This window comes from Anabrus simplex, chromosome 1 (genome assembly GCF_040414725.1).
Source record: "Anabrus simplex isolate iqAnaSimp1 chromosome 1, ASM4041472v1, whole genome shotgun sequence".
Classification (NCBI taxonomy): domain Eukaryota; kingdom Metazoa; phylum Arthropoda; class Insecta; order Orthoptera; family Tettigoniidae; genus Anabrus; species Anabrus simplex.
The window spans coordinates 1,647,767,928-1,647,795,906 of NC_090265.1; the positions used below are offsets into that span (position 1 = coordinate 1,647,767,928).

General features: G+C 38.7%; 1 protein-coding gene across 1 annotated transcript in view; it reads right to left on the reverse strand.

Moving 5' to 3' along the window:
- Positions 1-399: 399 nt before the first annotated feature.
- LOC136881601 (neuroendocrine convertase 1) overlaps positions 400-27,979 on the reverse strand; it is a 313,703-nt gene continuing 286,123 nt past the window's right edge. The window contains exons 13-15 of the mRNA XM_067154163.2: positions 25,385-25,516; positions 4,748-4,869; positions 400-524 (exon numbers count right to left, since the gene is read on the reverse strand). Coding sequence (XP_067010264.2) covers positions 467-524; positions 4,748-4,869; positions 25,385-25,516 — 312 coding nt within the window. The 3' untranslated portion in view covers positions 400-466. The remainder of the gene's footprint in view (positions 525-4,747; positions 4,870-25,384; positions 25,517-27,979) is intronic.

The window sequence follows — 27,979 nt, forward strand, 5'->3', positions numbered from 1 at the left end:
GGAATGCTATTACTAGCTTCACTCATACCTCAGTTGGCATACACAGGCCAGCATAAGATTTACTTTAAATTTATAATTATTGACTATTACTTCTAAAATTTATACAGTATACATGTACAAAATATGTATATATGTGCACGCAGCGGTTTAAACAGGCCCAACATATCGCATCGGGCTACGGAGAGAACTATTTTGTAGCAGTAGTGGATCGTTAAGCCAGTTGATCGTAGAGTATGCAAAGTATTGATCTGTATAGATATCTCAGTCTTCACCTTATGTCTTCAATTCTACGTACATTCAAATATTTTGAAATTCAATACGGGTGCTAAATTTTTTACTTCCATAATTTCAGGTTTTAATAAAACGAGGAAAGGTATCTTTATTATTAATAGTAAGAAGTGTATATTACAATAATATTTATTACAAGATAACAAATTTATACATGTTCAACATTCACAATTACATCTCACATGGTATTCATCATTTCCAAGATTTCTTCTATCCACGTTCGTCTTGAAGATGTCCTGTGAAAGGAAATTACTTGTTTTAATCTGATTGTTACGTGAAGAATTTTAATGGGTCAAATAACATTTCGACGGTCCCAAGTAGTAACATTGTATCCCAAAACTCAATTTTTAGAGATATGACAATTTCAATGTTTGCGTATTCATCACAAATCAGGGAAACTACTTAGTGTTGTTTTTACAATTTAGTGTTGATGTTGAGCAGTAAGACAAGAATACATAAAATGTTTTATATATTTTAAGTATTGATTACAGGAATACATGAAATATAATCCTGATTATAAATGATTTATAATATAAGCATTGTATACGTTCGCCTCTGTGGTGTAGTGGTTAGTGTGATTAGCTGCCAACCCTGGAGAACTGGGGTCGATTCCCGGCTCTGCCACGAAATTTGGAAAATAGTACGAGGGCTGGAACGGCGTCTACTCAGCCTATGGAGGTCATCCGTTTAGGGGGGTTTGATTCCCACCTCAGCCATCTTCGAAGTGGTTTTCAGTAATTTCTCCCTTCTCCTCCAGACTAATGCCAGGATGGCACCTATCTTAAGGCCACAGACGCTTCCTTCCCTTTTTCTTGTCTATCCTTTCCGATCTTCCCATCCCCCCACAAGGCCGATGTTCAGCATAGCAGGTGAGGCTGGTTGGGCGAGGCAATGGTCTTCCTCCCCAATTGTATCCGCCGACCCAAAGTTGGACACTACCCTTGAGGTAGTAGAGGTGGAAACCCTCGCCATGTCTGAGGGAAAAACCAACCTTGGAGGGTAAACGGATTAAGAAAGGGAGAAATAAAGATACAACTGAATATAAACAGTTCATGACAATATTATACAAATAATATGCCGCGAATGTTTACGTTGCATCACGGTCACTTGTATGGCTTCAACAAGCCAACTCAAGTCGAACGGTTCGCGCCGTATAGTGAGTGTTAGTGGCGCGGAAATGACAACGTATTTAGGTGAAGGTGTACTCGACAATGATATTTATTTCAGTTTTGGTGATAGGCTAAGAGAGACATTTCATATCCATGATTCCATCCACAGGCAATACTACCCGCTGATGTGTGTTGTGTCAGAAAATAGTTGTTAGGAAAGACGTAATAACAATGTGTGTTGCCTGCGGAAATGTGCCCTTGTGCTTCAACTCCTTTTTCGAGGCATCCCATACTAAGCCCAACATGTAAAGGTAAGAAACAAACACATTTTATTAGCATTTAAAGAAAATTTATTTTCCAAAACGTTCAGTAAAATACAATGCAAGTTTGTTTAAAATAAACCGGGCGAGTTGGTCGTGCGGGTCTGAACTTGCATCCGGGAGAAAGTGGGTTCGAATCCCACTGTCGGCAGCCCTGAAGATGGTTTCCCGTGGTTTCCCATTTTCATACCAGGCAAATACTAGCGCTGTACCTCAGTTAAGGCCATGGCCGCCTCCTTCCAACTCCTATGCCTTTCCTATCCCATCGCCGCCATAAAACCTATCTGTGACGGTAAAGCCACTAGCAGAAAAAAGATGTTAAAAATGATTTGCGATAAATCTACGTCCATAACAAGCGGCGGACATTTCCTGGTGGACGACAATTCATTGTTTCTAACGGGGCACGGGTTAATCATATAGATTAACGACTGCATATAAAACGTACACAAGCAATGACTCGGTAAGTAATTCAGTCAAATATTATTCCCTATAATTAAAAGCCATCTATCATTATTATTAATGTATTTATTTATTTATTTATTTATTTATTTATTTATTTATTTATTTATTTATTTATTTATTTATTTATTTATTTATTTATTTAGTTCCGTATGGGCCTGCTATGGACCACATGGTTCTTATCTCTAGCAGCTTTCTTCTTTGACCAGTACTCCTTCATTCTGGCACTGTGACTGTCTTTTCGCTCCTGAGTCCATTTCACACCTCCTCCCGGACGTACTGTTTTTTTCTGTTAGTGACTGGAGAGATTTTGATGTTTTGATCAACGTTCTGTACCTATCACTGTCATAAATTTCACTGGGAACAATGTCCAATTCTTGAAGGTCTTTTCTGACGAGTCTTGCCCATTTGGCATTAGTCGCTTTCCCTCTAGAGATGGTGTGGAAGATTCTGGAGGTGAGCCTCTGATTGTCCATTCTCATGACATGACCATAGAAGTTCAATCTCCTCTTCCTCATAGATGTTGTAATGCTCTCCAATTGTTGGTACAGTTCGTTGTTGTGCCTGATTCTGTACTTGCCTTCTTCTTTAATAGGGCCCATGATTTTTTCAAGATCTTCCTTTCCTTCAGCTGCAGTTTTCTAAGTTTATTTATTTGTTTATCTATTTATTTATTTATTATTTATTTATTTGTTTATTTATGTATTTCTCTGTTAGGGCATTCTAAGGACCACGAGACAATTTCAATGCTTCATCCTTTTTTGTTCCTTCTTCTTCCTCCAATACTCCTTATCTGCTCACTTTGTCTCCTTTTCCTTCCCTCGCGACCTTGGAATCCTTCCGTTTATTGACACTTTCTTTCTATTATTATTGTTATTATTATTATTATTATACCAAAAACATATACCGGTACCTAAACCAATTACTTTTTTGTCTTCCACGATATTGAGTGCCGTTTGGACCATTTTCCTAGTGTAGAAGTTAAAATCCCTCACCGTTTCACTTACAGTACGCTTCGAAATAATGTGACGAGGAAGAAGCAATACAGGATTCTTTAGTACCAATTTGTACACCATTATCTGTGAAAAGGAGCCAAAACAAAATAAGCATAATAATGTTTTTACAGTGTAGGAAAGATGATAAAATAAATCTATCAATTATATTTGAAAATTCGACAATGTTCCGCGACAATGAAAAGCTTCGAGTTCTATAATTGCAGCTCAAGATACAATGTTAATACCTGTATCAAGGGATCTAGTTCCTATTACAATATTATTACTTTTTGGAATAATTTTCTTAAATTGCAAACATACATTTTATGGTTCATATCATGGACAATTTCAATGTTGGTTCAGTGGTTGACTTACCTCAAAACCCCAAAAAAGTGTGTTACAACGTTACTGCTTGGAACCGTCGATTAGTTGGTTAATAATTGGAATTTATAATTTCAGAAAGCCTGGAGTCGAAAATAACTTGGGTCAGTTCTAACGTATCAATCGTTACATAACAACTACCGGTGTGAAATTTTAGGTGTCATCACTTTCGATGACACTATAATTCAGAAATTGGTAGGGAATCATTTTAGCTTTTTTTTTGTGTGCTACAGAGTGTAAAGCAGTTTTGTTGCTCTGAAGTAAAATTCCACTTTGCTTTAACATTTTTCTGGTGAACTGCAGATAATGAACTCTGACATATATAAGACTAATCAATGTGAAGAAAACTTGCCAGTATTCCAATATAGCCTCATTTACTCACTGCTAGTGTTTTAATGTAACTTCAAAACTTGTATGGTCTCTCGAAGCACTAATTACAACACATATGACAATATAAAGTACCTATAAAATAAACAATCCCTTGTATTGTTCTACAAGAGCATCCTTAGATTACATCCAATAACTTTAAATCATGCATATACCGGTATATGTGTAATATTGTCAAAGATTGTTGATATACCAGTAGAGTGATAAAAGTAACAGAACTTGAGTAGAAAATTATATTTCGGAAGAAGTGGAATTTTTTTAACACCTCCTCTTGAGTATGGTCTGCGCCAATTTTCGAAACTGTCCTTCAGTCCAACTTCGGCAATTTCCTTCATATATCAAGCCACGCTTGTCCTTACCTTTCTATACGACGTGAACATCCGTTCCTTCAGCAAGATTTTGACTTTTTGGAAACATGTAGCCGAACTATGGCGCAAGATCGGGACAATACTGAGGCTGAGGAAGGACTTTATTGTTTAGGAGCGATCATAATGCTGGGGCACTGTGGTGACTAAAACTCAATTACGTCTCCAATGATGTCTTATACGTCACAATGTACCATAAGTACACCGCACAATGGCATAATTTAATATCTCCTTAGTGACAGCTCCAACTTCAGGAATGATTTCGTAATGTGCCATTCCTGAATTGAAGAACACTTCAAGCATGCATTTTACCTCACGCCAGGAACCATAAAATATACAAGACACAGCCAAGGCAGTGAAGTTGCCTACGTAGCAAGCTGAGTTACTTTTTGAATCTACTGGTACCTAATAAAATTTTTATCTTCCCTGAGGAAAAAGGTACTAACATTTCCGACTGTCGAAGAGCGAGTGAAGATCCTACGAGGTCAGTCCATTCCAGTTGACTAGAGCCCTTGACCTCTCGCAGGGCATCTAGGGTACTGGGTCCATCCTCTGAGGGAGTCACCATCTGTGAACAAGACCGTAACTAATATTAATTACTCCAGGACGATCACTACATGTAAATCCATTGGAACTGTTTATATCTCATAGAAAGCGGTAGCTATGATTCTAGTCTAAGAATGGTCGCTTATCTATAAACAGAAATGGAATACAATACGGTTCCGTGTGATTAAAGCTGGTGAAGTTGAAGCCTGAGAGGAATGATGAAGGCCGTGTTTAATCGTATTCAAATCCTCTTTCCAACGATATTATACTATGCAATGTTTCAAAATATTTGGTTATTTTCGAAATTTCACGCACCATGCAACTTGTGCCCTAATTGTCCTTGTCATTGCTTCTGATACAGTATTTTCTATACAGTAATGCACATAACCACGAGTCGGAATTTACAATCAAAACTCAATATGACTCACGAACGATCTCCTGACTCCCTCCACCCCCCCCCCCCTCACCGTACCCCGAGCTGAGTGTCTAAGACGGTTGAAGCGCTGGCCTTCTCACCCCAACTTGGCAGGTTCGATCCTGGCTCAGTCCGGTGGTATTTGAAGGTGCTAAAATACGTCAGTCTCGTGTCGGTAGATTTATTGGCACGTAAAAGAACTCCTTCGAGACTAAATTCCGGCACCTTGGCGTCTCCGAAAACCGCAAAAAGTAGTTATTGGGACGTAAAGCTAATAACATCATTATTATTACTTCCCTACCCCACACAACATTGTCTCTCTTTTTTTAATTTACAAATGACTTTACGTTCCACCGACACAGATAGGTCTTCTGGCGACGACATAACATGGTCCTCAAAGTTCGTAGAGTAGCTCTTGTTATACGATTTTTTCACACCTCCGAGAGATTCTAACGGTACTGATATGTGAAGGGCCCGAGTTTGCGTTTAGACATTCAAGTTATCTCTTGGAATTCGGGTCGGTTTGCTATACGAATATCAGTTGTCAAATGATTTATGTTCAGGCCTCTTAACTATAGTCATATACATTTTATTTTCAGAAATGTTTCTTTTGTTAATGGCTTTACGTCGCACCGGCACAGATAGGTCTTATGGCGACGATGGGATAGGAAAGGGCTAGGAGTTGTAAGAATGCGGCCGAGGCCTGAATTAAGGTACAACCCCACATTTGAGTGGTGTGAAAATGGGAAACCACGGAAAACCACCTTCAGGGCTGCCGACAGTGGGATTCGAACCCACTATCTCCCGGATGGAAGCTCATAACTGCGCACCCCTAACCGCACGGCCAACTCGCCCTGTTCCGGAAAAATTAAACGCAAGCCAAATTACATACCTGAAAAGTGTCATTTTTAACATTCCTCATGGTTCGTAAAGGCTCACGTCATGTTCTACACTTACAGTCTAGCGAATTGGATCTCTAGTTCCAGAGAAGGAATCACATAAGCGAACGCCTCGACACTCTGCCTACTACGATGCATTTCATCTCTTATTGTACTTGTACGGTACTGTACTCACCGACAAAGAAAGTGAGACCGCTGAAAAATCCTAAGTCCAACAGTACAGTGACGAGCATTATTATCGCCCCTGTGGCTGGGGGCGGTATAATAACACCGACGATATCCCCTGCTTGTCGTAAGAGGCGACTAAAATCGGCCCCAGGGGCTCTGAACTTGGGAGCGAGGGTGAAAAACCACGGGGCACTTAGCCACCTCCTGGCATTGCTTCCACTTATTTATGCTAGGCTCCTCGCTTTCATCTGCCCTATCCTACCTTCCTTGCTCAACTTTTCTTCTTTTCCGACCCCTAGGGTATTAGACGATTCGAGGTCTAGGGACTCTTTCATTATCTCGCCCTCCGTGGCCCTTGTCTTTCTTTGGCCGATACCATCATTTTTCGAAGTATCGGGTCCCTTCCATTTTTTCTCTCCGATTAGTGTTTATAGAGGATGGTTGCCTAGTTGTACTTTCTCTTAAAACAATAATTACCACCACCACTAAGCATGATTACATGCAACCATGATGTTGTCCCTAACTGGATATTCAGAGGCAATGGAAAATCACTCATATATATGTTGCCACCATAATTGGATTTTCTACGATTGCTTCTGTTCCTGTGTCTATCAATGGTGAGTTCGTCGTCATGGTATAGATTTAATAGATGATGGTGGAGGTCTTTTGTAAGTAGTTTTTCAAGGCCCCTCTTCTTCCTCAAGTGCCATCTCCTCTTAGAAGGTCGTCTACCATCAAAGAGATTTTCACCTTAGATGTTACAGGGCAAAACAGCTCAATAGTGGAACAGTTGAACGAAGTTTTCAGATTATCAATCTAAAAAATGCGACTCCTTCCCAGTCTTCTTTTGCCCTGTATCTTCCCTTGAATGACCAGCTGCAGTAGATGATATTTCTCTCCTCGCATCACAAGACCGAGATACTGAGCCTTCTGATTTTGACAGTATTTAATATTTCCTTTATCTTTCCCATTCGCCTCATTACCTCATCGTTCGTGACTTATCTGTCCAACTCAACCGCAATAGCCTTCTGAACGTCAATAACTCAAATGCCTCTAAGCCATCCATTTCTCTTTTCTTTATGGCCTACATCTCAACTCCACAGAATGAGATGGAGAAGACGTAACATCTCAGAAGTCTAATTTGCATATGAAAACTCAGGCCTCTGCTACAGAACACTCTCCTCATTTTATTGAATGCATTTCTGGATTGGTCAATCCTGGATATTGTTTACACAGTACAGTCAATTTTGTAGTCTACATTTGTTCCCAAATGATTGTACTTTGTCACTTGCTGTACTGTCTCTCCATTGATCATCAAGCTCTCTTGGTGTTGTAATCGGGATACTACCATAAACCCTGTCTAACTTACTTTAAGTGTTAAGCCCCATTGGTCACTTGCGTCCATGATGCCGTTGGCCTGCCACTGTAAATCTTGTAGGCTTTCTGCGAACAACAATGTATCACCTGCAAATCATAAGTTGTTGATTGTTTTTCCATTAACTTTGTAACAGTCGTAGTCGATGATTACATTCTTTACCCGATACCTCCATTTTTTACTCGTCGTTGGGCAGCCTAGTTAGACGAAATGGAGTCGCTCAGCGGATACCTCAGGGTTATCTAATGGCAAGTAAGACATGTAATCTTACTATAGAATACGCTTAACGTGAGTTCAAGAGAATCCCAACTCACGGGTGACACCTACAGACACTCACGACATAATAATAATAATCGTCGACAACTTTTATCTGAATTATTGACTTCTAGAGAACTTGTCATGATTAAATGCAACACTTAATTATTTAGTACTTCACTTAGCTATCAACTAACTTATGAACTAGACAGTAATGGAAGAATTCATGACACATGCAATTATAGAAAATAAATAAGATATTTATTGATAAAATATTGAATTATTAAATTAGCATATTATGCGAGGCATTACTTTAAATTGCGTGAAATAACTATGGATAATGAGTCAGCGCTGGCTCGTAAAAAAAACGAAAATAATATCCAGTATTTAAATTATGAAGTTCAGTTCCTTTGTGAAGTAAAAGTTAAGTATTTACACATTTACAATTGTACCATTACGTTACATTAGCGGCCGTCAATGTAATGAATACAGTGGACAAAGATGGCGGACAATAACTTCAGGTGCAAGTACACAGAGTAATGATCTAATAAATCGATATCGCCCGGCCGCAAGGGAAAAGAATCTCAAGAGTTAAATAATGACGGACGGAAAAATTTGAAAGAGAACGATTCTTGACTACTTTGTGAAGAAAAAGCTACAAGTTGAAGAGAAGTTTCACGGCTTATAGAAAGATTATAAAAAGTATTAAATCAACGTCGAATACGAAAATATTGGTATATTAACAGAATAGAAGAATATATCTGCAATAACATAATACGGAAGAAGACGAGATTTGAAAGAAATATTCGTCACTGTGAAATCTGAATTCAGAAACGGAAAGGAAGCTTCAGCTGAATTACACGTTGCCGAAATCAGTACCATAGCGGCATAATTTTATTGTTTCCAGGAGGGAGGCAATATCTGTTTAAGCAAAAGAAAGAGCAAGGAATAGGCCAAATTAGAGAAAATTATAAATTTAAAGAAAAGAATATTTTCGTCTAACACGAGTTTCCAAGAACAAGTATTGCGAATTGAATTGCCTATTATTCACCAGTATACTATGTACTCTACTATGTATTTGTTCTTTTATGATTGCATGATGACTGGTGACAAGATGGACTCAGCTTAAACAGAGGAAATGTTTTGCTCAAGACTGATTAGCTCAAGCCAAGCCCCAAGATGAAGCCGCAGATGACGTAGTCTTCGGATCGCAGTGGTTGCCTACTCCATGATGCCGTAGTCCAGCAGAGATCCAGCAGAAAAATCCCGTTACGAGATAAGTATTATGAGTTGCATCGTAATGAATTTCAAATCAATTAATGAAAAATATTTATAGGTGTACAGGAGTGCTAGATATAAGAGATCAAGTGTCAATGAAAGGATATATGAATATAAATGCCAATTATTAGCCGATGAAATGTGCTATTTTAAGCTATATAACTGCAGTGCTCATATGCATGTTTTGTGCCAATTAATACGTATAGACCGTGAAGCGTTTAACCAGTTATGGATGTATAAATATAAGCGAGATTTAAGACGTAACCTAGAACTTCAGGTCAATATGTATACCAATCATGGCCAGTATGATAATAATATGGTAAAGTAGTGCTTGAAATATTACGAAGTTGCAGTGTATAAGACAATAATCAGGTTATTGAATATTGCGTCCGTAACACAGAGGTTATTTTAGTGGAAATGAGTGATGAAATATTTTAAATATGGAGGAATATATATATATACAGAGGAAATGAAATGTTAATGTGGCATGTTATAAGTAGAATGAGGAGATATGTTTCTGTTCGTTATTGAAGAATGGGATAGATAATTGAAATGCGGATTCCTGTGTTACATATTATATTTAGATTTGGGTTAGCACTGCAAGTAATGAACATAGGCCATGTTGAGATGAATGCATGTCTCGAGCCATGCTGTTTGTGTTTCGTTGTAACTGTCGGAGGATGATATGGAGAGGTTACGTGTTTGTTATGCATTACGATATATATATTTTTGGGAATAGAATGAAATCTCGCACATTTACGTATTTGAAGGTCAGCACGTTAGCGCTTACACGGAGTACGTTTTGCTTTATCGAAACTATGGCACAGCGAGGAAATATTTGGGAGTATGTAAATATATATTGGCACATGAATAGGATTGTATGGCACGATTTTCGTAGAGTAGAATGAAGGACCGACAAATCTATGGCACTCCGTACTAGATTTATTTGGTTTGAGTTGTACATATGGTGATGTACTGATTTAATTTATTCATTTGGGTTATGATAGGAATATTGGTAACTGTATGGGTGTTTTGAACCCATAATTAAACATGCTAATGCTTATCTCGTAACGTGGAGAGTCGCAAACAAGAATACAAACAAGAATCCAAACATGTGTTTGGATAAATTTTTGGTCAAATAGACCGAAATCCAAAATGAAACTTAACTTATGCCCCAATGAAAAGCCCAAACAACATTAAATGAAAGATATTCCACTCCTCCTTGATTTAATAAAGTTCTGATCCCTATTTTTCCCCTTATATGAATTTGATCATGGAAGATATGGTATAATTTGGTTATTAACAAATATGTAAGCAAATATGTTAAAGATTTAAAGTTCTTTCAAATATGTTTATCCCGGAAACCAAGCATTTTGAGAATGATAATTATAATACTATGATTTTCCTTTCCTTATTGCCAATGAATATATATTATTCAATTTTATTATACATTAGCATGCTAATAAATTAGATTTAGATTTGATTTTGCATTTCTATTCTTTAAGTAGGTAGTAGTAAGATAGTATACGGAATTATTGAGTTAGCTTATGATGAATATTAGGTGAGGATCGGATAATTTCTTTTAACATAAGGATATGGTGTGACTATTTCAACGGATGGCGACTCTTCAACGGAATCTGCGATTTATTTAATGCATTTAGGAACAACGAAGCGAATTTTTACCCTGAGAAATGATTATATGCCATATGTTGGAACTTATGTTCATAAATACTATTCCAGTTTGGAATCTTTGTATGACTTGCGACCCGATACTTAGAATTTAGTGGCCGGAGCAATATTTAAGTATGTGAATACTCATGTAATACTCCAATAACATAAGACAGAGATGTTGGTAAAGGTCGCAAATCGAAAAATATGGCACACAATAGATCACTGGACATCTGAGGTCCATGTTGTAGTTGAGACGTAAGTGTAATACCAACACCATTAACTCGTTACGATAGTTCATTTCCTTTAGTCTGATTAAACAAGTCTGACTTAGACACAATGTTAAGCCGAAGTGCATCTCAAATCCACTAATAAGTTAAGTTTGAATAAATCTGAATAAATCAAAATAGATCTGAGTAAATCAAGATAATTTTGAGTAAAATCCGAAATCATGATTTTGTTGCAACGATCTCGTTGTGCATGGATAACTACTTACGAACTAAGGCATTCGTTCGTAGTGCCTGATAAATACGGCTCCTACTCTAGCCTTTCCCGAGCTGTAGTTCATTTAAAAAAATGTACGTTCAAACGGAGAATATTAATCGATCTAGCTATCTAACTAATTTCAACATAATCCTTAGCTGTCATACACATGTCCTTTTAGGTTCAATGTCCCTTTCCTTCATTATATTCCAATAACATTCAACTTCAATGCAAGTTACTTTATTCTTACACGATTACTATGGAAGCTCTATGCCGCGAGGTTCAGAAGCATACTCTCATATACATCGGTGTCGTAAATGCATTTGGTTAAATACTGCTATTCAAAGCATCCTAGTATTCCGATGTTCATTATAACACCTCTACATTGACATACGATTACGTCACGAGCATACATCTACAATAGTAAATCCTGTTCGTACCTTGGCTTGGGTTGCTCCAGCGGTGTGGGCAATCTTACGTAAACAAATCATAAAAACAAACTTGTAGTGTGGCATACCTTAACTTGCAGGTACTCGATGGTCCCTGCATCGTGAGAGTAAAAACTTCTCATATCACTATATATAACTCGAACCTTTCATCCAATTAACATAATCGTATCCTTATTACAACATCCATCTAATATATTAACACCGTAGCCTCAATAATCACTCGTCGCGTTCCCAAATTCACGACTACGTCAAAGTACCACACTGTTTTTAAGACAACATTTACAAGTCACAGTTTCTCATAACCTATGACTGAGTTCAATGCCCTTTCTATGAAGCAAACAATGCGTGATTCCATTTGTTTATTTCTACACCGCGCACAACCACTCGTGACGTCAACTTGTAACATTACCTCTATGAAATCTCTATAATCTCCCAGTATGTCATTATAATCAGCTGTTTCCACACTTCTCTTTCAAACCTCACGCTTCATACGAGTATTTTAGTCGATATATGTTGACGTATATATCCATTACATCAGAAACTCCTGCTATATTGCTAAATCATGTAACTACGAACTTAAATATCTCACACTTCGTTGGTAACTTTCACTTGCATTTCTTATGTATCGGTCTACAATTGGTCCATCGGCACATACCTAAGGTACATGTGTAGGCAAACCAAAAATTATGCATTAAAATATTGTGAATGACTTAGCTCGCTCATGGTTGTCCCTGGTCCAGCTGTTCCGTTCCCAATTGGATGTAGTTGGGTCTTCGGTTAGGTCATGGGTTGAACATCTGGTACATCATCCGCTCCTTCGTTATGGAAGTACTGTCTGGACTCCCGTCGCCTTCTTCGCCATGGCTCGGTCGGATGGTTTCCCGACGCCTTCTTCATCATGGCCCGGTCGTATGGTAAGATGAACTGTTCCCAGGTTGGTCCATCATGTGTATGTAGCACATCATCCTCATGGTCTTCTTGTCAGTCTCGAAATTGATGATTATAGTGCAGTGTACGACCATTATACAATTTTTTTTGACGTCTGTAATCCTTAATTTTATTTTTTTAATTTTATTTTCTCTCGTGGCTCTCCGACGTATCCGCGATTTCGTTGCTAATGAATTCAGTGCGTCTATTCTCTGTCTGCACTTCTTGTAGATCTCGACGAAGACTTTTTTTATCCTGATTCAACCGTTGGAGATATTTCTCTTCTTATATGTGATCCTTTGGTTCTCCTAAAAGAGTTATACCGCAGACGGTAATTGCGTCCTCTCTCTACGTTGTGAAAATTCAAGATTAAGTTTTTTAATAATCAAGTTTTTTCTATTTTTTAAAAAACAATACAGTAGACCGTCTACTGTCCGTTTTACCCTGAGTACTTGACCATTCCGTGACGTATATGGCCCTCTGTGTCATCACAACAGGTGTCTATTCGTTGCTTGCTATAGATTACATGGCCCATGCCTTCAGTCGGCGCCATTTTGAAAACTGTCGCGAACGTGTGAACGGGCACAACTTTAAACCTGCTGTTTCTTCCGCGAAAGCGGCTTGTATTATTTCCTCTGAGTATCGGCTAAACAGCATGACACAATCCTCTTTAACGCCACGTTTTTTTTGCTAGTTGTTTTACGTCGCACAGACACAGATAGGTCTTATGGCGACGATGGGACAGGAAAAGGCTAGGAGTGGGAAGGAAGCGGCCGTGGCCTTAAAGTAAGGTACAACCCCAGCATTTGCCTGGTGTGAAAATGGGAAACCACGGAAAACCATCTTCAGGGTTGCCGACAGTGGGGTTCGAACCCACTATCTCCCGAATACTGAATACTGGCCGCACTTAAGCGACTGCAGCTATCGAGCTCGGTAACGCCACGTTTTAAGAGTATGATGATTCATGGTGTGGATTACTGCAGTCACGTCGTAGTTCGTGAACCACGGGCAACAGCTGAGTGGCCCAGTAAGTGGTCCTGAGAGTCGGGAATCCAGTTCCTACGGAATGGGAGTGGGAATTTCGTACATCATTAGAGTCATAGCCTTCCTTGAGCTCAGGTGGCTAGGACTACACAATCAACCCGTTAGAGGGCAAATCCTCACTTGGACTATGTGTAAGTAGGGTAGCATCCTGCTTCATGAATTTACCGAGCTCAGAACATTTTAAGCAAGCCTCGGACCTATGGGAGTAATGGAGTCCCACTCCAATTTGACAGGCGAGGACTCCTTGCAAACAACTTGGCGACCGAAATGGAATTCGATGGGCAGCTATCGATATTAATGGGGCTTATAGAAGAAAGAAAGTAGAACTGGCTGAGTCAGCAAAGAGGATGCATCTGGATGTGCTAGGAGTAAGTGATATTCGGGTAAGTAAGGGGAGATAACGAGGAAGAAATAGGAGATAATAAAGTGTACTTGACGGGTGTTAGAAATGGAAGGGCAGAGTATGGGGTGGGGCTGTTTATCAGGAATACCATTGCACGCAACATAGTTTCTGTTAGGCAAGTAAATGAGAGAATGATGTGGGTAGATTTGGCAGTTTGAGGAATTAGGACAAGAATATTGTCTCAGTGTATTCGCCATGTGAGGGTGCAGATGAGGATGAAGTTGAATTTATGAAGCAATGAGTGACATCGTGGCCAGGGTCAACAGCAAGGATAGAATAGTGCTAACAGTCGATTTCAATGCGAGGGTTGGAAATAGAACTGCAGAATACGAAAGGGTGATTGGTAAATATGGGGAAGATATGAAAGCTAATAGGAATGGGAAGTGTTTGCTAGACTTCTGTGCTAGTATGTGTATAGCTGTTACGAATACATTCTTCAAGCATAAGGCTATTCGCCGCTACACATGGGATGGTAGGGGTACTAGATTCATATTAGACTATATCTTAACCGACTTCGAATTCAGTAAATCTGTTAGCAATGTACAAGTTTTTCGGAAATTTCGATGATACAGATCACTATCTGATCTGTAGTGAACTAAGCATCTGTAGGCCTAGGATAGAAAAAGTGAAATCTGTCTTCAAATGAATATGGGCAGGAAATCTCCAGGACGAGGATATCAGACATAAGTACATGGATATGATTAGTGAGAAGTACCGAACAGTGGACAGTAAGCAGGTTCAGGATATAGAAAGAGAATGGATGGCATACAGGGATGCTGTAGTTGTAACAGCAAGGGAATGCCTAGGATACTGTGTGTAAAGATGAGAAAAAGTGAACATCTTGGTGGAACGATGGAGTGAGAGCATTTTGCAAACGTAAAAAGGAGGCTTATCAGAAATGGCTCCAAACAAGGGCCGATGCAGACAGGCAATTGTACGTAGATGAAACAGAGCCAAACAAATAGTTGTCGAATCCAATGAGAATATTTTGGTAATAACCTGGAAAGGCTAGGTCAAGCAGCAGGGAAACCTTTCCGGACAGTAATAAAGAATCTTAGGAAATGAGGTGAAAAAAGGAAATGAATAGTGTTTTGGGTAGTTCAGGCGAACACATTATAGATTCCAGGGAATCACAGGACAGGTGGAGAGAATATTTTGAAAATCTCTTCAACTTAAATGGAAATATTCCTGGTGGTGTAGTGAACAACCGAGCTCATGGAAAGGAGGAAAATGATGTTGGTGAAATTGCTCTTGAGGAAGTGGAAAGATTGGTAAATAAACTCCATTGTCATAAAGCAGCAGGAATAGATAAAATTAGACCTGAAATGGTGAAGTATAGTGGGAAGGCAGGGAAGAAATGGCTTCATAGAGTAGTAAGATTAGCACGGAGTGTTGGTAAGATACCTTCAGATTGGACAAAATCAGTAATTGCACCTATCAGTAAGCAAGAGAACAGGAAGGATTGCAACAACTATAGAAGTATCTCATTGATTATTATGCTAGGCAAAGTGTTCACTGGTACCTTGGAAGGGAGGATGCGATCAGTGGTTTGAGAGGAAGTTGGATGAAAACCAGTGTGGTTTCAGACCACAGAGGAGCTGTCAGGATCAGATTTTCAGTATGCGCCAGGTAATTGAAAAATGTTACGAGAGGAATAGCAGTTGTGTTCATGTTTCGTAGATATAAAGAAAGCATATGCGAGGATACCGAGGAAATAGTTGTTCACCATACTGGAGGACTGAGTTCTTGGTTCAGGGTACTTACAGGAGTTAGACAAGGCTTTAATCTGTCACCTTCGTTGTTCGTTATTTACATGGATCATCCACTGAAAGATATAAAGTGGCAGGGCGGGATTCAGTTAGGTGGAAATGTAGTGAGCAGTCTGGCCTATGCTGTTGACTTGGTCTTAATGGTAGATTGTGCCGAAAACCTGCAGTCTAATATCTTGGAACTTGAAAATATGTGTAATGAGTATGGTAATACTAAATTGATGTCAGTAGGTGAGAAATTCAGTAGAACTGAATGTCAGATTGGTGATACAAAGCTGGAACAGGGAGATAATTTCAACTATTTAGGATGTGTGTTCTCCCGGGTTGGTAATGTAGTAAATGAGATGGAATCAAGGTGCAGTAAAGCTAATGCAGTGAGCTCGCAGTTGCGATCAACAGTAATCTGTAAAAAGGAAGTCAGCTTCCGGACGAAACTATCTTTACATCGGTTTCTTTTCAGACCAACTTTGCTTTACGGGAGGGAAAGCTGGGTGGACTCAGGATATCTTATTAATTAGATGTAACAGACATGAAAGTAGCGAGAATGATTGCTGGTACAAACAGATGGGAAAATGGCACGAGGGTACTCTGAATGGGGAGATGAAGGCTAAGTTGGGGATAAACTCTATGGATGAAGCTGTACGTATAAAGCAGCTTCGGTGGCGGGGTCATATGAGGTGAATGGAGGAATATAGGTTACCTAGGAGAATAATGGACTCTGTTATGGAGGGTAAAAGAAGTAGAGGGTGACCAAGACGACGATGGTTAGACCCAGTTTCTAACAATTTAAAGGTAAGAATTATAGAACTAAATGGGGCCACAGCACTAGTTCAAGATAGAGGATTGTGGCGACGTTTAGTAAATACACAGAGGTTTTCAGACTGAACGCTGAAAGGCATAATGGTCTATAATGATGTATGTATGTATGTATGTATATATGTATGTATGTACGTATGTAAGTTTAAGAATATCTCTCATGAAACTGATTGTTCAATGATCGCTGCATTGACGAGCATTGGCTTTTTGGGCAATGGTTCAAATATGAACTGTACCTATTCACGAGGGATGACTCCTGTGTTGTAGATTGAATTATACAAGTACACTAGGATATTTAATTGTTCTTCATTAATGCGTTTTAGTGTGTCAGCTGGTATGCGATCAGGATCAGGTGTTCATTACTTTTTGAGGACATTGTAGCATGTATTACTTCTTGTTTTGTTATATCTGGTCCATTTTCTAAATTCATATCTTCAGTATCATAAAGTTCTTTCCTGTCATCTTCAAACAGTTATTCTAATTATTTTAATCAACTTTTCATTTTGCCAGGACTTATGTCGCCTTTTCTGTCAATTAATATTCACTAATGATCAAAAATTAAGGATTATTATCGAAATTATGATAGAAATGAAGCCACGATTATTCGAATAATGAGGGTGGTAGGTCTCAAAAATTAGATTGGATATGAAAGAATACCTAGAACTGATATCCCCTTACATCACTAAGGTGGAAGAAAGTAAGTATTCCACCCAGAAACACCATGCGAAGTAGTCACAAAGCTCAGTGGGACTATGACTCACGTGTTCCCATGTAGTTTCACGGCGAAATAACATATCAAAGGCTTTCCGTGACGCGAGGGTGGGAAAGGGCTAGGACTGGCACGTATCGGCCGTGAAAAAGCCCCTACATTTGTTTGGTGTGAAAATACTAAACCATGCAAACCAATCTTCCAAGCTCCTGACGTTGGGATTCAAACCCACTACTCCCGAAACCAAGCTCTGAGCTATTCAGTCACAATCAAGCAGCCATGACCTAGTTGATAAGTTGTGCGAATTTATCCGTTGTGGTAGAGTGCTAAGTAAATTCGTGTCCTCAACCCGAGATGGTGGAGTTCTATTTTCCAGTTCCCGAGTCAAGTAATTCTGGTGATTGTCCCATACTTAATTTGCATACGATGATGCAAAATACAGAATAGTAGTAGTTCTTGTAATATTTTCTTTCCATGGAATTGCTTGATGTTCTCTTGTTGTAGTTTTGTTGTTCTTGTTGTCGGGTAATTATGTTTTAACTTTACTTTAGTATCACACTACTGTAAGTGATCATTGCCACCGGGATACTTCCCAATTGCGATGGATGTGTTAATAATAATAATAATAATAATAATAATAATAATAATAATAATAATAATAATAATAATAATAACGTACTGGAATCATACTTTTCTTGGGGTCTCACTCTACCTTATTCGGTCTTTCCATTACACCCTCTATACAGCTCCCAAATATCCACATAGCTATATTGACAAATATGTAACCTTTAATTAAAAGCTATTTAATGTGATCACCAAAATGAAGTTCTTTAACCCTCAACTGGTATCATACGTCTGTGAAACGGCCGAAAATTTTCCCAAGGCCATCCCCTCTCCTATCCTCAGCCTACTGCTTTCTTCTCTTGTGTACCACTCAGCTGGAATGTTGTTTCCCTGCAGGGAAGGTGATGTACCGCTCGCTTTGTTTCAGCTTGAATAAGTGAGTATTAAACTTATCGCGCCGTCTGACAGACGTATGATACCAGTTCCGTGACTATTATTCGGGAATGACGTTATTCAGTATTGAGTGTTTATTGAGATAATGGCTAGGCTTGATTTTATGAAGACACTTGCCAAGTCACTGGTATATCCTCAAATGCATCGGAAGCTTACTGAGGTGGAGAAAATTCCACGTGAACTGACATTCTGGATGAGGAGGATTCATCAGATTGATGACGAACAAGAGGAACCTGAATTCTTCGAGGTTCGTAAAACGTGCTACTTTTGCGATCCTCAACTGAAAAGAACGAAGTACCAGTGCCAGAAGTGCGGAAAACCGATCTGCTTGGAGTGCGCCAAAAAAATAATAATAATAATAATAATAAAGTAACATATCCTGTGATAAGGAAAATTGTGCTTTCTAACAAACAGTGACTTTGAACCTTAAAATTTAAATTTATGTTTTGAGTTTTCCGGTAATTTTATGTTTTATTTGTTTGGATGGTCTTTGTATAATACTGATATATCAGCGAAATAATCGTAATAATCATATTTTCTAGATTTTTAAGAAAAGCAGAAGCGTCCACATTTTTGGAGCATCATTCTAATATTTTATTATTTTTTTCTGGGTTTGTAATTTTTTTCTTCTACTGTTTGCACTGACATATTTGCAAACATATATTTAAAGAAATTAAGTTGAATATATAACAAAAAATTAAGAACAAATGTTTTAATTTAAAAGTAAATATCTGGATTCTGACAGACGTATGATACCAGTTACGTTACAAACGTAGATGATACCAGTTGAGGGTTAAATTAACACCATGTGAGTTTTAAACCCACCTTCGGCAGCCATGAATATTATTTTCCATTGTTCCCCACTTACACACCAGTGAATGCTGGGGATGTGCGGTTAAGGCCACTGCCCCAATACCTTCCCGATCCTAGCCCTTTGCCATCCTCACATCGCCGAAAATCTTACTTAAACCAATCATCCCCATGATGTACTTTCAGCCGATCAATATGGTAATTAAAACTGAAAGGATTTTTGCTCTTTGTGAAACTTACAACCTGACTTGCCATCCCGTTTACCTTCATACCACTGTCTGCTGTCCATCTCATAACTTCGTCGGAAGCATTTGTCGATCTCTAAAATATAGGTCACAATTAGCATCTGTATGGTGTCTACGTTTACAGTTTGGATCATAGTAAAAGGCTCACATGATTACAGGAAAAACCTGAAACACATTATGAAAATATCCTTACTCGTACACCAGTAAATTTAATGATGATAAAAAAACACGGTTCTTTTGTTGAGGGAATTATTTCTAAAGAATAGTTTTCGAGACAAATAGCCCTTAAACAATTAGTAATTAAACACTCGAAGAATCGGTAGGTGGACCGGTGAGAGGTTGTTCATTTGACAATGAAGTTTGCCATGTTTTAATGCAAGTATCCAGTTCATTCAGTCTTATCTTCATTGTGGTGACCTAATTTTTAAACAACCCCTGACCGAGCTCGATAGCTGCAGTCGCTTACGTGCGGCCAGTGTCCAGTATTCGGGAGATAGTAGGTTCTAACCCCACTGTCGCCAGCCCTGAAAATGGTTTTCCGTGGTTTCCCATTTTCACACCAGGCAAATGCTGGGGCTGTACCTTAATTGAGGCCACGGCCGCTTCATTCCCACTCCTAGCCCTTTCCTGTCCCATCGTCGCCATAAGAACTATCTGTGTCGGTGCGACGTAAAGCAACTAGCAGAAAACAAACCCTGAACATACGAAATGGAATCCACTGGGAATGGCTAGTTCAATAATAGAAGGAAAACATGTATCAAGTTTCCTCTTTCCCATCTCTCGGTTTTGTAAGGAGAGTTGCTTAAGTAGCAGTGTTTTTAACATCGGCATCCCCAAATCAAGAGAAAGTAATCGTGAACCAAGAAGGAGTAATCGTTTTGCTGTAAATATTATCATGCAGTCAGTCACACCTCAAGCAGGTTTTCGAACGTTATTAGGTGAACGATCTTTTGCATCAGTGGACGTGAACTAGCTGCCAGTCGTGAACTGTATACAAGCTCGTGGAGTGCTGCTTCCTTTGTGGGAAGCTCGTCGACCACTGCACATGTCTCTTTGGCGAAACCGAACATACTTTGCCCTGTTTTCGGAGTTTGACAGTGGACAAGTTATTGGAATTTCAAAGGCCAGATTATCGCATAGGCGAATCGCCCATCGCCTGGGCCGTCGGACCAGTAAGTGCTTGAACCGCAAATGGGTTTAGGACGCTCTCAACAGGTCAGCAGGGGACCAGATATATCTATACCATGTTCATCATCCAGGACTACGTAGCAAGATCATAGCATGCCTCTCTGGCTACCTGTACCATTCCTACGTACTTGACTGAAAACAGTTTAGTCTTTTGGCGCCCATTACGTATCTTGCCATTGACGCCTGTCCACAGTGTACACACTGGTATCATGAACGAAAAACCTCGAATGCTGCGGAGTCGATCCGGGTTGCCTTTGTGCAATGATGACGGACATGTTCCTGATTGGAGGCTGCGATGTGAGCACCTGAATCTGGACTTTACTATGGCACTAAACACCGCCCCCACTGTTGTTAGGTTTGTGGTCTGCAGGGCATCGCATACGTGAGTGGGTCACTCATATTTGTGATACGATGGATATATTGTGGAGGAAAATTTTCCTGACACATATGTTGCCCTTCATGGTAAGAATTCCAGGAGGTATATTCTCTTGGATAATGCCGGTCCATATAAAGAAAGACTATCACTAAAATGCCTTCGAAACTGTCACAATTCCGTAGCTTGCCTGATTGCCTTATTTATGCCTGTGAACGCTTAAATTTACCAACCTCATCACCCTGGGTGTTTACATGATACAGAGGACCAATTGTAGCAAATATGGACTGAAATTTTGCATGAAACATTTGGAAACCTGTATATCTCCATGCCCACTCGTATCACAGGTATTAAAGCCTACATTCAAATATTCGTTTTTTCCATACTGTACTACCCTTTAGCACTGATGTTGTAAATAGTTACTTCCGTCAAGGTAACAATCACCCATTACAAATTCCGTGCTATTACAACTTTTTTTTGTTGTTTTATTTTATGTATATTGAGCAAAGTCTCATATCAAACTGTCCTGTAGGCAGCAGGATAGTCGTACTAGCATTATAATCAATCACTGCATATTCTTGGCCCTATTTATACCAACTCCTCTCAGACAATTAGGAAAGTTCAAGATACCATTCAGTAATGCTCCATCGAAAAATGATACCCTGTTTTTCTGGAAAAGAGTCGAATATATGTGAAAAGTATGCAAGGCCAACCAAGAGGGAAAATGGCGCCCTCGGTGTTCGCTGCGATGGTCGGAAAATCTCTGGTATATTCTCCTTACAAGAGATACGTAAAGTGATCTTTACTGCGAGTAGGGGCATGTGTTTATATTGTAGCATCAAACACAGTCTATTTCCGGTTACGTGAGCGAACTGGATCCACGAAATGTCACTGTATTATTTGTCCCAAATGGAAGATAATAATTGCTTTTTCTCAAAGAAAGTGTAAAATCTGCGGTAAATTAAGAAACAGCACGTAATATTTTACTTGTAGAGAATAATATGGATACAAAATTTACTACCTTACAACTATTTTTTCCGCTACGTCGCAGCGCTTCCGTATGTGCTTTGTTTGTCTAATATTTTAGTGTGTGATGTCTTTGTTCAGTGAAGTTGTTTGAATTAATTAGGTGCCGTTTTCTTCATGTTACTCATTCGTTTTGTGCCCTAACTCATTCATTATTATTGCTGAAGCTATTTACCATTCAACAAAACAGTAATATATTTATTGGTCCAGGGATCATGATACCGGCTACTTTGCTGTTTGAACTGCCCGCGCTAGTCATATGGACAAGGATAATGAGAATTCACAGACATAGCACTCACATTCGTTGGTGCTAGTCCTGGACCTCAAGAAAGAAACAAAAGACGGCACGAGCAGCGGAATGCAACATAATGGCGTCCTGTCTACAGCTCGTAAGTACGTATACATATTTCTCTAGATATTTCTCTAGTAACGACGGTATTTTTAATTTACCGCAGATTTTACACTTTATTTGAATGAAAACAATTATTATCTGCCATTTTGGATAAATAATATAGTGACATTTAGTGGATCGGATTCGTTCATGTAACACCCATTTTCAACTGCCCTTGATGTGTCACTGATTATATTTGAAGACAGAAGTAAAATGTTACAATGCGGTCATTTCACATGACCTTGCCAAACAAGCTGTAGGATGCGATCGTGAACTAGTTGGCAACATTCCCATATATGATAACAAGATTAAATCAGTGTGATACATAAAGCGAAGTAATTGCTCTGGGAGACAAGGAAAGATGTCAGTTCACTGAATATATTCAACACAGTCCTATTTCATATAATGATTCTGAGACCAAATTGGTGGGTTCGATCCTGGCTCAGTTCGGTGGCATTTGAAAGTACCGGTATTCAAAGTGTTCGTGTCGCATGTTGGTAGATTTTCTAGCAACACAAATCAACTCTTGGGGAACCAAAATCTTGGCATCTCAATGTCTCTGAAAACCATTAAAAGAAGTTAGTGTAACATTAAAGAATAATACAATATGATTATTATTATTATTATTTTTATTACATACACAAATTAATGAAAGAACATGCATACAAGGAAATGAAATTTTCGAAATCAATGCAATTACTTTTAGACAATATTATTCTACAAAACAATGTAAAAAATTGCTTAAGACAAGGTAAGAAAATAGCAAACTGCACAAGGAATAGGAAGTCTTGAGAAGGGCGGAAAGTGGATTGGAGAGTCAAGCACGGTCAAAGCGTTGCGAAAATCAGAAATGGAGACCTAAACGGTTTATTAAGCTTGCAAGAAGGCAAGAATGCTCCTTTTATATTTTGCTGCAGTTACACACATCTCACCTCTACCACTATCCCCAATGGAGAAAATATAAAATGTACAGTCACTTTGCATTATGTAATTCACCCAAGTAAGATAAGCATTTATCAATACTTAAACCTTTAATCATAAATGCTATTAAATTTCAAAAGTAGAAGAGGAATCTATTTCCACTAGAAATTTAAATAGTAACTTAAATGCTACTATTTGACCAGACTCTCTTAAAACTACTGATTGAAACTCACAGGACAAAACGTACAATTTAATGAAGCGTCAGACGCCAACTGAGATTACATATCAAGAGTCCGGATGAAAAGTCGGCTAACCGTCAAAATATCTACGAAAGAGATTTCGGTGTCATAATACTGCAACTAACTGAAGATGGCAGGGAAAAGGAGGAATAAAATGCAGACTAGGACATGCAAGGAAGCCCTTTCTTAAGAAAAGAAATTTTCTCAATCCGAACATTGATATAATAATTAGAAGGATATTTTGTAAACCTTCAACTGGAGCATGACAAAGTATGTAAGTGAAACATGGACAATTACTAGTTCAGAAAGTAAAATAATAGAAGCTTCTGAAATGTGGCGTTACAGAAGAATGATGAAGGTGAGATGGATAGATCGAATCAAAAATGAGGAGAAACTGAATCTAATTGTTGATCGGGGAACTATTTGGCTTTATTTTACCAAAAGAAGAGACAGAATGGTAGAACACACCTTAGGAAACTCAGGACTTGTTTAGTAATTTTTGAGAGGAGTGTAGACGGTATGAATGGTGGCGGTAGACCGAGGCATGAATATGACTAAGAGATAGAGTAGATGTAGGATGTAGTAGTTACTCAGAAATGAAAAGGCTAGCACAGGATAGGGTGGAATGGAGCGCTGTATCAAACTAGTATATATAATTATGACCCAGAAACAACAACAACAATATAAATATTATCAACAAAAATGTGTAAAAACTACAAAGTATTAATTGTTTTACTGCGATTTGAAATTTCCCTTCGAATGAATAAATCAGATTCTAACCTGTAAGATCACTTCCACAAATATTGGTCCTCCTTTGTTTCTCTTTTTGATCACCTGTACAGTGTGTTAAACAAGTCTCATCTTCAAATTTAATACTTTTCAAGTTTCTAGAATTTCAGCATCTGAAGCCATTTTGCGGTGAAGAAGCCTAGATTTGCAACAACCACATTAAATACAGAAATTAGAAATAATATTGAACTATGGCTGAAAGACTTGCGGCGGTGGTATGGACATACGTCGATAGAAATATTCCGTGTTGCCGTTTCCCGTGTAATCATAATCAATTGGATCGCCAACCTTCGAAGGGAGACGGCGTCATAAGAAGAAGAATGAATGGGTTTACCATTATTGGGAAACTTGGTTTTATTTTTTCTGACTGCACCGTAAAATTAACATTCTTTAGTGTTATTTTAACTTAAATTGTGCACTCTGAAAAGTGTTTGTATTTATGGATAGTCATCCATTTCACTATTGTGAACATTGAAATTTACAAATCCTTTTCGTATTAGCATCATCATTAGCATCTTATATTTATGTATATTCAGCTGAATAATTAATCTTCATTCATTAACAACGAAAGGTGAAGAAGCTATAATAGCGTTACAATAAAAATGGCCCTCGTCGAAAATTAAATGCTCCTTGGTAAACCATATTTTTCGTTTGGACGCTTCAGAGAAGTAGCACTGAGAGGAATGGAAACTCTGGTGGCGAACTTTCAAAAGTCCATTATCTCGCCTGACTTTTGACCCCACGGTAGTTGAAGTTAATACAGATAACGCTATTTTTTAATTATTATTTATGACAAAATCTAGATTCCTCGTTTCTATGAACTAAACTCTGGTTGCCAAGAAGAAAGAACATACATGAAACTCAAAAATCTTTATATTACCTTCTTGTGAACACGGTTGTAATCAATATTGTATTTCCTTGGTCCTCCGGCCAAATGTGCAGGTCGATGTTTAGTTCCATGTAGGAGTAGGGAGCACTCGCCTATCCAGCCGTGGTTTGACGCGGAACCAGTCTGAAATAATCGAGAATACATAGTATATAGACGTAGTGCAGGCATTGATTTAGAGATGTGATGCACAGTTTGATAAGTTTCACTACGGGGCGACTCCTCCTTGTCCTAATTGTGTGCGAACAGTGTAAACAGAAGCACGGTATCTAAAGGTATTTAACGTGAACTACGGAATTTAAGAAATGCTGCAATTTAACGGGGAGATCATTCTGACGAAGAGGAGTGCGTAGCAGTCAACGGTGTCGAGCATGTTCAGGAACAGTGAGGAATTGAGCAGGTGATAACCACGCTGCAAAGTTTCCTACAGTCTTGCGCCAGTTCACGAACTTATTGACTAAGGTAGTATTGAGCTTTCGTACATGTAAACACAGAGAAAGTAATGTTACGAAGGAGTACCCATAAAGGGTCAATGTTGACTTTTGGCCTCTTAAATCTTTAAGTATCCAATGCTTTAAATAACAGTCTTCTTTCAAACGTAATTTTAGTGGATTTCAGTTTTATTATCCCTATTAACCCCTCCTAGCTTAGGTTATTTCCAATGATGGGAAAACGTATTTTTCATGAAAAATTACTAACATTCACATCTTGAACACGGTGATAAAAGTATGTTATATATTTAAACTTTTTTATCTATATAAATAAAGTTTTAGGGGGTCCGCTGTCTGTAATTTCGTTTGTTTTGCCAATTTTTTCAGATATTTATCCGTTTTTGATCAACTCAAGACCGAAACGGTGATTTTTATTTTTCGTATCTGTTTGTTTGTCTGTTTGTCTGTTTGTTCCATCATCACGGTGAAACGGCTGGATAGATCCAAACCAAACTTCACATTTAGATTGTACTCATCCCGAGGAAGGTTTCGATATGCATATCGCATTAAAATCTTTGAAGAGACGGGGGTTTATGGGATAACCAGAACGGGTTTCCTCCCTTTTCTCTTATACTATTGATTTTCTGTAAACTCCGTGGACCGTATGTGAAACGCATCTTCATTATAAACAACTTTCGTTATGTTCATAATTTACCTTACTTTTCAAATGACGAAGAAATTTACTATTTCTGCGGGTATCATGCTCTGCATTGAGTGACCGACAGACCGACAACGAACCTACAGGTTACCATGGCAACGTCCCTGACTGCATGCTAGCAGGCAAGTAACGTATTGCCATTTTCATCATCATGTCTTTAAATTCGTGGTTTTGCATCCGGGAGATAGGGGGTTCGAATCCCACTGTCGGCAGCCCTGAAGATGGTTTTCCGTGGTTTCCCATTTTCACACCAGGCAAATGCTGGGGCTGTACCTTAATTAAGGCCACGGCCGCTTCCTTCCAACTCCTAGGCCATTCCTATCCCATCGTCGCCATAAGACCTATCTGTGTCGGTGCTACGTAAAGACCCTAGAAAAAAAATCGTGGTTGTTCCTTGGATAGAAGGCAAGAGAGGCGACAATCGGCCATTCTGCGGGATATTGGCGGAATATCGTTGGAGGTTATAACCATCCTAGAATAGCTCAAGTAATAACACCATTACTCACCTCCTTATCTGTTTACCTAAAATCCCTGCGCCTAAATTTCTCCTCTGTTACCGATTTCACCAGCATAATTTATTGAGGGGCATTTGATTTTCCAGTACATTCACTTGGAATTTACATATTTGTACTCATCCCGCTGTCTCGATTTTCTATTAATTTCAACATTCTCAACTGTATTACTTTCTTCCTTAATTACTCCGTATGTATGCGAGTGCTAATCCCGAAACCTGGACAATTTTTTCTTGGAGGAAATACATCTTCCAGGCTATGCAAATGTATTTTTTGGTCCCGGAAAATATCGAAATATGGATGCAATTTTAACGACGGCGCAGACCTTCCTTTCGGAATAATTGGTGGCTAAACCGTAAGTCGTATCACACAAGATCGCGTTTCAATTTGGAGAGATCTACAACTTTGGACCTATGACATTTTGTCGTATATCTATCCTTTATTCGTTAAATAGTACTGCATTTCTCGATTTCAAGTTAATGTTTTACTTTTTACACGTGTAACTATGTCATTATTTGGCACACTTATAGGAAAGATGCAATCATGACATTGGGCACGCACATTGACATCACCAGTGGCCATATGTTCGCACAATTTTATGATTCCAGGGTCACATGAGTAGAAAAAAAAATAGTAGAATGTGCAAGCTGTACCAAATTTCACCCCATTCAATGAATAACTGAATCTAACCCATACATATAGGAGATACGAGAAAATGTCATAGGACCAACCATGTGGAACACTGAACGAGTCGTCTGTGGGTGAAGTCCGTTTGTAGGTGCAATTTAATATAGTCTTACTCACTGCCTTTACAGTAATTTACGGAGAAATTCGTATGTAATGTAGAATACCGTAGCGAAGCACGGGTACATTTGCTAGTCTCTAAATATATTCTAAGTCCTTATGAAAGTTGTCCATTTACATAAAA